We start from the raw sequence: 10,096 nt of genomic DNA, 5'->3' as shown, positions 1-10,096 counted from the left end.
TATCATTCTTAAAGAAATCAGATACATTAAAAAATTTATTGATAAGCTCTCCCAAGATCTTTTTAAAATTTTATATTTAAGCGTATTTATTTTATTCAGAGGAAACCAAGGCATATATAATAAACTAATTTTTCCCCACTGAAATGCTATGTCATTTTCAAATAGATGGATATGGAGTTTCACTCAATCTCCATAGTTAAACATGAAAGAATTTCCAATGGAACGTTTCCCTGCTGTAATGAATAAATGTAATTTATTCAGAAGAATAAATACTCAATACCAATAGGAAAAGGAAAGGATTTAAGACCAAAAATTTTGTTCTTTTAGGATCTGCAAGACCTTTTGATATAAGAAACATTTAAAAAGATGATCAGTCTACAGTAGACTGAAAGTTACTATTTCAGTTATATCCATGCCTTCAAGAACTAAGGAAACAACCCTATTTTGAGCTGAAAGCATGACTCACATGTGCACGAATCTGCTTTGTCTTCACACCATAGATAATAGGATTGAGGGCAGGTGGAATGACCACATAGAGATTCGCAACAAGGATGTGAATGTAAGGTGGAATTTTTTGGCCAAAACGGTGGGTGAGGAAGGAGAATAGAGAAGGTGTATAAAAAACAAACATGACCCCTACATGGGACCCACACGTATTCAGGGCTTTGTGGCGAGCATCTCGAGATGGGAGGCGGAAAACTGAATGGAGGATGTAGGCATAAGAAATTCCAACCAGGGCCACATCCAAAATGAGGAAAGAAGCCACAAAAAGTCCATAAATGGCATTAATCCGAATGCTGGCACAGGCCAACTTGACGATTCCCATGTGCTCACAGTAGGAGTGGGCAATAATTCGAGCCCCACAGAAGGGCAGATGATGGGTTAGGTAAAGAATGGGAAACATGAGTAGAACTGGGCGCATTATAATACCAATACCAATGCCTGCTAGTACTTGTGGCGTCAGGACGGTTGTGTAGTGGAGTGGTGCACAGATAGCCACGTAGCGGTCAAAAGCCATCGCCAGCAGAACTGCCGACTCCATTCCTGTAAAGGTGTGTATCAGGAACATCTGAGCCACACAGGCTGAGAAACTAATCTCATGTGCATCAAACCAGAATATTGCCAGCATCCGGGGCACTGCAGATGTGGAGAGGGCCAGATCTATGGCTGATAAGATGACTAGAAAGTAGAACATGGGATCCCGCAGAGTGTGGTCAGACCAGATAATCAGCAAAATGGTAGCATTGCCCAGCAGAGCCATTAAGTAAATGAAGCAAAAAGGCAGGGAGATCCAGACATGGACATCCTCAAGTCCTGGGATGCCTACAAGAAAAAAGGTGTCTGGGTGGAAAGTGGAAGTGTTGGTGTGGAGCATCTTGCCATCGATGAGAAGATAAAGAGTTGACCATCTCTGGAAGTGAAAATAAGAGTGATAAAAACTCACACCGGTAGGTTTAATTTTTATCTCTATTTTTATTATTAAAGTTAATTCTAAAACTTACGTACAAAAGCAGGTATTGTCACAGACAGACTATTTTTCAGTGGAAGGAAAATTAACTTTATGAAAGACTTTATCTGAATATTAGGCAGTAATATTTTATGCTCATTTGCTGAGACCTCACATAAAACATAGAATTCATTCATGGAACATGAAGGAGTTTATGTTTATATTGAGATTTTAGTCTTTTTGAAGACGAAGTATACCTTAATTAAACATATCAACACCAAATCACAGAACATCAGATGTGGATACCTGCACATAAACCATATATATATATATATGGGGACAGAGTTGCACCAAAATATACAGAGCGATGCATATCAAGCAGTATTTCTGAAACCAGTTTATTCAATATCAATATTTACACTGAATACCATATCCTAAATGAAGAAATATGCTTCATTTTGTTCTTTTCATATTTATCCACAAACCCCAATGACACACTGTAATATACCACAGATATAGAAAAAAGGTATACAAAGATATACAAGTTGTACTGTACATTGAATATGAAGATAGTTGCACAAAATGAGGAAACGTTACAGCCTGAAATAACCTCCAGGAGACATATGTGTCTCTTTGATATTAATAGTCTGATGGGATATATAGACTAAAGACTCTCCAGGGTTTCTACTGGCTGCCATAATGCTAAGAATATCTCAAAATATCTAAAATCTTTACAGTTCCTTGTCATGTGTTGGGGAGAGTTTGAGGGCGAGCAGTGAAAATTTTGTTGAAAGGAGATGATTTCAGAGAATAAAAACACCTTTCTAATCAGGCTGATGAAACCTGTGCTCCTGATTTACCACAATGTAGGTATGGTTTTCCATCCTTTCTCTCTTCCTCACCTTGTCTTTCATTCTCTTTCTTTTCTGTCAGCTCTTTTTTCCTTCTTTTCTTCCATCTTTCTTTCTTCTTCCCTTTTTCTTTCTCTCCTCTTTCTTTCTGGAACAAAAAACAAGAAGAGATTGTACAGCACTACTGAAGAGAAGAAGGGGGCCAAGGAGTGTGGGAAGAAAGGGGTGGAGGAAGGGAAAGAGAAGCTTAAAGAAGGGAAAGAAGAAAACAAAAATGGAAGTAAAAAGGAAGAAAGGGTGGGAGGAACAAAGGATGGGATAAAAAAAGAAGGAAGGGAGGAAGGGAGTCTCAGGTTAATCAACTCTTGATGAAAGTGAGAGACAAAAGTCTAAATTTGGGGAAATATTTTAATAATGTTATGACTAAAGTAGAGAATCCCCAGCCAGTAAATCCTTCTAGACTGTATTTAATCTCCATCTTCAGATTTCTTACTTCTCTGCTTCCCTCTTGGTAATAAGCTTTATAAACTAGCACTTAACTCTGGGTCTATGATGATCTTATTTTTAAAGTATTATAATACACAAATTGCCCAAATACACAATTATCCCTGGCAGTAGAGATCATCATTTATACCATAATTTAAATTCCCTTTATAGGTGATTATTTAAAAATTTAAATTGTTTCAGCATGACCCACTGAAAAACTTTTTCTGTCAGAAAATCTTTCTACAGTGGTGATACAGAGCTTAATAAATTCAACTGTAGCTCATTCCTTCACTGTTGAACACTGGTCTCTAATGACTATCCATCTCCATCACACATTTCAAAAGCAACTTACCTTCAGGAGGAATAGGGCTAGAGAGCTCCAATACACCTACGAAAGAGAATATGGTTTTATACTACCTGTACTTAGGATCTTTGGGGTCATGTCTGAAAGCAAAGCCAACTCATACCCCCTATGGGAATCAAGACTAACAACTCAGAGTCTCTTGGGGAAAATTCCATTATCTGTACCTGGGGCAAAGGGACTGATGTGGAGGCAGACATAGTCTTTAGTCCACACCTTTCCCCCAATGCAAGCATATATTGTTAATAGGAAGTCAGAGACACAAAACTAATACCATCAAAACCTATGCATATGAAGTGAACAGAATGAAGTGAACAGAATCTCTTACTGGCTGAATTTTAGAACACAATTTTATTAAATATAAAAATGCAGTTTAGGGCATCAGTCACTGACACATGTATCTTCCCTTCCCACATCCATGTCTTAGCACTCATCAATAATTTATTGACATATCATAATTTTTCTATAAGACAAAGTCTTTAATTTTTTTTTTCCCATGCAGTGCTACTCTTACTGGGTGTAAGATAATAAAAAATAAATAACATAAAAATTATAAAAGGAATGTATTTAGATAAATGAAATGAATGGGAACCAAAGAAAGAAAAGATATGTTATTCTAACATTTCAAAGTCATAAATCAAAATGTATTTTTAACATAATGAGAGCATAAAGTTAAAAGTATAATATTTAATCATAGAAAAATTAAAACTGGGCATTCAATCATGAAAGGAAGACTTCAATATCCCTATGGAGATAATTTTTTTAGTTCCTAAAAAGCTACATAGAAACTGAAACCTTGATTACATTTTGGGCAGCTGATCCTGTTCTTCACTGAGCTTATTGTTATACAAAATAGTACATTTCATTACACTGAAGTAAATTTATACTAAGATTTTTTTTATTTGTAATGATGAGACATCCTAACCAGGATGATAATTGTAAACATGTTTAAGACAATTATTACCTAATGTTGCTATTACTTGTCACAAATAATTTGCCAATTTATATTCTATTTTGCATGAATAAATTCATTGGATTGGAAAGCTTTGCTAACTTACTTCCTCCCTGCTTTCATAATTAAATCAGTTACTCTTTTCTTCTCAATACAATGTATCCTTTACCCAGCCTGTTTCAGTAGTTTCTGGCATAATAACTTATATCAATACATATATTTGATATCAACTTTCTTGTATTATGCTATGACTGATAAGCAATAAGTTCTTTCATTCTTATATTGATTCATTCAGCAGACACTTATTGAGTAGCCTGTGAGTCACTTAATAGGTAAGTAGCATTAAATTTCATATGATCTGGGAGTAGAGGAGATGATAGGCAGTCATTGCAAGATATTATATTAAGTTGTAAGAGAACCCTGAATAAATAATAAATGAAAAATTAAGCATTATTCTACTTTAAATAGTGTAAAAGAAATTTCCCTAGAGTTTGTTAATATATAAAAATTCATTCCCATGTAAACCAGTGTTTTTCTGAAATAAGATTTCATTTGAGTAGTAGATTTTAAAATATAAATCTCAGAAAATTGGTGTAATATTAGTATTTACTTGTTGGGGAAGGGAGGGCAAGTCAGTAAGTCTTATAAAGTAGGTATATTTGGATTGCAGAGGAGTTTATTAAGGACTAGACATACCTCTACAAAATGATGACCAAAAAGAATGTTAAAAGTAATAGCAAAACTGAAACTGGGAGAGATTTTTGGCATAGAGTATGTAGCAAAATTACAAATGTCATATGCTGATTGCTAGAAACAGTAAGATGGTAGTATCAGAGGCAAAAATGAAAATGTTTCAGATAATTCTGAAATAAAAGGGCTTCTTTGGTGCCTCAGTGGTATAGAATCTGCCTACCAATGCAGGAGATGCAGGTTCAATCCCTGGATTAGGAAGATTAGCTGGAGAAGAAATGGCAAACCACTTCAGTATTCTTGTCTGGGAAATCCCATGGATAGAGGCAGGCTACTGTCCATGGGGTTATAAAAAGGCAGACACAACTTAGTGATTAAACACAACAAATGAAATAAAATCAGCTGATCTGGAAGATTGAAAGTGCCCAGTGATAAAGGTACTTCAGTGATAGAGTCATCAGATTGATGATATAAGAAATTAGGATACAAGAAATTAGAAAGAGGAACATATGATTAAAAGTAACAGATATAAATGAAATGACAGAAGATTGTAGAGATTACTTTCCTCACATTATATATGGATAAAGAGAAAAATAAATTATGTAAGTATTTCCAAATTACACATTTCTATTTTAAAGACTAAGAGGTAACACTAAACATAAATATAAAAAATATAAATTAAATTTATGGATAATATATATTAAATTTGACACTAATTGTACTTTAATTGTGTCACTACAGCTTCAGGGTATTTTGTATAAAGCTAATACTAAAATAAAAACCCATAAACATCTCTAATAGAAATATTGTTGTCAAGGGTGAGCATCAATAACAAGATATGATAACACAAATGATAATGATGATAATGCTGTTGTAGTGGTTTAACCATCCAATCATGTCCAACTCTTTTGCAATCTCATGGACTGTCGCCAGTTAGGTCCCACTGTCCATGGGATTTCCCAGGCAAGAATACTGGAGTGGGTTGCCATTTTATTTCTCTCGGAGATCTTCCTGATTCAGAGATCAAACTCACATCTCCTGCATTGGCGGGTGGATTCTTCACCACTGAGCCACCAAGGAAGTCTGATGATAATGTTAATGACTAATAATTATTTTTATTTACTATAAAAAACATGCAGGTACTATATTGTATAAACATTATGCAATGTAATTAAGTCTTCATGCTTAACCTTTGAAATAAAACTATGGCAATGCTTATAAAATAAGGAAACTGAGGATCATTGAAATATGTATATTAAAGACAGAACTAGGACCAAACAAGTTCTGTCTGTTAATGAATAAATGAAACAGATAGAACTAAGAATGTGAATGTAGTCAACCATTCTAGGCTGTAGATGGTTTATTTACTTACGTTTATGTCATAGTTTGGTTTATGAAACCTAAATATATCTGTGATAAACTCTACACAAACATTTATAATGAAGCTTTTATAGGCATTCATTTCCCTAGTTCAATTTTATGTGCAAAATAAATACCTAATCTATGACACAATTTTGGATGTCTATAATATTTATGATGAAATCAAAGGATATCATATTTAAGTCCTTAAAATAAAAATGATTGAGTTCTAAAGGTAGAGAAAATGAGAAAAAGAAGGAGAAACAAGAGAGGATTGCAAAGCAAGAAGGGATAAACAGTTACAGGGCAACATGGAGATAAAGAGGGAGTGAGAATCATCCAAAAAAATCCACATGAAAGATCAAATACAAAAAAAAAAGGTACATTCTATATTTCTACTTCAAATTTACTGATACCAGTGATCAAATATCATATATAAAGACTGTCACGGACTTTCACTTACCATTTGAATTGGATAACAAAGCTTAGATTTTTCAGTGTCTGACCTAATTAAAATAGTTACAGAAGGGAGCCAAAATACATATTTTGTCAATCACACTTAAATGTACATAATTTAATATAATAAGTTATTTCCCTGCTCAAAAGTTCCATCTCATACATATTAGGTGCTATTCCATTTTAATTCCTTATTTTTGTAATAACATTTTTTTCACACGGTCATAGATCTGCTTGGTTCTTACTCCGTATATGACAGGGTTGAGCATTGGTGGCACTGTAACATAGAGATTGGCCAAAAGTATGTGAATATAACGGGGGACATTTCTGCCGAAGCGATGTGTCATAAAGGAAAATAGAGCTGGTGTATAGAAGGCAAGAATTACGCAAACATGGGAACCACACGTGCTGAGAGACTTGAGTCGTGCTTCACGAGAAGGAAGACGAAAAATAGCACGGAGTATCTGAACATAAGAAAGGGCAATGGCTATGATATCAAACACTAGGATTGAAATAGCACCTAAGCCATAGATGATATTGATCTTGATGCTGGCACAAGATAGGCGAGCAAGACCCATGTGTTCACAGTAGGTATGAGGGATGACTTGATTCTCACAGAAGGGCAGCCGTAAAATGAGAAATACAAATGGAATAACAGAAATAAATGATCTCACCAGCACACCAACACCAAACATAGAAACGACCCTGTTGGTGAGGATAGTGCTATATCGGAGGGGGTTGCAGATGGCCACATAGCGGTCATAAGCCATTGCCAAGAGGACTGCTGATTCCATACCAGTGAAGTTGTGGATGAAAAACATCTGAGTGAGGCAGGCTTCAAAGAGAATCTCTTTGAGACTAAACCAGAAGATCCCAAGCATCTTAGGGATGGTAGCTGTGGAGAGACCCAAGTCAATGGTAGCCAACATGGCCAAGAAGTAGAACATAGGCTGGTGTAGACTGCTCTCAGCCTGGATCACAAATAGGATAGTGAAGTTCCCTATCAGTGTAGTCAGGTACACAGCACAAAAGGGGAAGCCAATCCAGATGTGGAGTGTTTCCAGTCCTGGGATTCCCAGCAACAAGAAGAAGGAGGGGTGAAACTGGGTATCATTGGGAAGGGACATCCTGCTTGGTAGTGCGTAAGTCCATCTTCCTTACAAATGGGTGTTTACCAATCTTCAGAGTACTGAGTAAAACTCTGCAATGTTTTAAACCTAAAGAAAATAAGAATACCATACATTTGAGTATACTCACTTCCTCAGTTAATTCACACAATAAGAAATGTAGTATCAATACATAAACATAGTGTGAAAAAGCAAATTCTTAGAAGGTTTTAGAAATTTTGTAGTGGATTGTCATAAAAAATTCTACATAATGTATTCATCTTTGTTAGCACTTTTCTTCTCTGCTAATTTGCAATGGTTCTATCACTGGTATTATGCTAAAATTTTGCCTTAATATTAACAACTCATTAATTACCTTCTCTTATCATCAGCAGCATAATTTATTTTCAATATTGACATACATAGGGCTTTGCCAGCCTCTGAAATGGTCTGTAGTTTCATTTGATTAGATGGTAACACACAGGTATTAAAGCATTTTTTCTAATAATCACTAATGAATACATATTCATTAAGATGCAATCTAAAAGATTCAAAATAATTATAAAGGATTCAGGTAAGCCATTTGTTAATATTTATTCATTAATATTAAAATATGCAGTTAAAGTGCAGTTAAAATGGCAGCATCAACTACCATTCATTAAGGTACTTGCTTACTAATTCCAATGCTACAGAACATGTGAAAATATTATCTCTAATCTTTATAAACACAGATAGGAAAACATTAATCCCATCTTTACGTATGGATCTAAACCTCATATAGTTTAAAAGACTTGTCAAAACTTGTAATTTTTATAGTTACAGAGCTATAGAAAGAAAATAGAGGAGAAAACACTAAATTGAAATGAAAAGAGAATGGAAATAAGGAAAAGCTAATACATGCCTAACCCGTATCATATGTACATAGTTCCCTCTCCTTTACACACATTCAAACAGACACATCATCTCTTTTAAACCCACATCTATCTGAATACAAGATGTCATATCTTCATTATAATCTAAGGAGGTCATAGTTGTAACAGTTTAAGATTCATGGCAAGTATGTTGAAGAAAAAAACTAAATAGACGCCTGCTCTGAGCAAACTGGGTATACCATTTTCAAAATTACTAAAGCTGTTTTTACAGATTTTATGTAGTTTACTTATGGCAATTGTTAGATGAGTATTTTAAAAATTTTGATCATTTATTACTGATAGTGGTTTTGTAGTAAGAAGGGTCTTTTCATCATTTTGTGTTATTGGAAAATGCCAGAAGAGCAATGGAAATTATGATCACAGTTTCACTAAGACAATCAGGTATCATCTAGACCTGATGATAAGTGTGAGGAAGCAGGGAACTCCTAGGAGGAAATGACAGACATGAAAACAAGGGAAGCTGAAAGCAATAGATGTTATTTGTAGGAGGCACTCTGTGAAATGTCTTTAAGAATAAACTCTTTCTTCCATAATATTGTGGCCTTGAAATGCAATAGTGAATACTCTAAAAAATGTGTGGTATAGATAATTGAAAGTAGAATTCAATTATGGAAGCAAAATTTTCTGTGATTCATTAACATAAGTTGACAGAGTCTTAATTTTTTTTTTTTTTTTTTGTATTCCTAGACCAGAAATCAGGTTGTAACTATCTATGGTGATGGATGTTAATCAGATTATTGTGGTGTATCTTATTATTTCATAAGATGTAGGTTATGTTGTACACTTGAAAGAAATATAACATTATATGTCAATTATACCTAAATTTAAAAAAGAAAGAAAAATATCTGAATAGCATCCTCTTCTCTCACACATTATCAAAAAATACAACTAATTTTACCTCTTCAGTATTTTAAAAATCAGTGCATTTGTCTCATTCATAGTGAAATTAGTTTAAATCATTATCATTTTTTGGATTTATTACAGCACAGTACTTTACAGTACTTGAAAGTATGAGGTCTGCAGTCAGACTAATTGTGTTGAAACCCAGATTTATGACTTATTTACAGTGTAATCAAAGGAAAGTAAGTGACAAGCATTTTTCATCTATAAAAGAAGGAATAAAGTTAAAGCCCTAAATATGATATACTTTTGGTTTTAGATAGATATTGAACACTTTAAGCCTACTTTAAAGATACCATGCTATCCATCATTCTTTAGATGTCAGGAGAGTGATTTTTCTAAACTGCACAGGATAGATTCAGGCTGAAGTCCAAATGTGTATATTATGATTACATGCTCCTTCCTAAATATGATTTTATCCATTTCTCTAAACTTCTGTCTCAGTCTTCTTTCCCTCAAACTTATCTTGTGTCTCTTCTCTTCCTTTTTTTCTCTCATCTTTCCTTTTGTCCATCACTGTGGCCTCTGGATACACTGTGAGTTAGGAGACAGAAAA

General features: G+C 34.4%; 2 protein-coding genes across 2 annotated transcripts; both read right to left on the bottom strand.

Annotated features, from left to right (window-relative positions):
* LOC102190894 (olfactory receptor 52J3-like) lies at nt 440-1,375 on the bottom strand. The gene has a single exon (XM_005689926.1). The coding sequence runs from the start codon at nt 1,373-1,375 to the stop codon at nt 440-442; it is 936 nt and encodes a 311-aa protein (XP_005689983.1).
* On the bottom strand, nt 6,794-7,729 carry LOC102191157 (olfactory receptor 52E2-like). The gene has a single exon (XM_013969697.2). It carries the CDS (start codon nt 7,727-7,729, stop codon nt 6,794-6,796), a length of 936 nt encoding a protein of 311 aa, XP_013825151.2.

Source organism: Capra hircus, chromosome 15 (assembly GCF_001704415.2).
Source record: "Capra hircus breed San Clemente chromosome 15, ASM170441v1, whole genome shotgun sequence".
Lineage (NCBI taxonomy): Eukaryota > Metazoa > Chordata > Mammalia > Artiodactyla > Bovidae > Capra > Capra hircus.
This window is presented reverse-complemented; position numbering and strand designations above follow the sequence as displayed.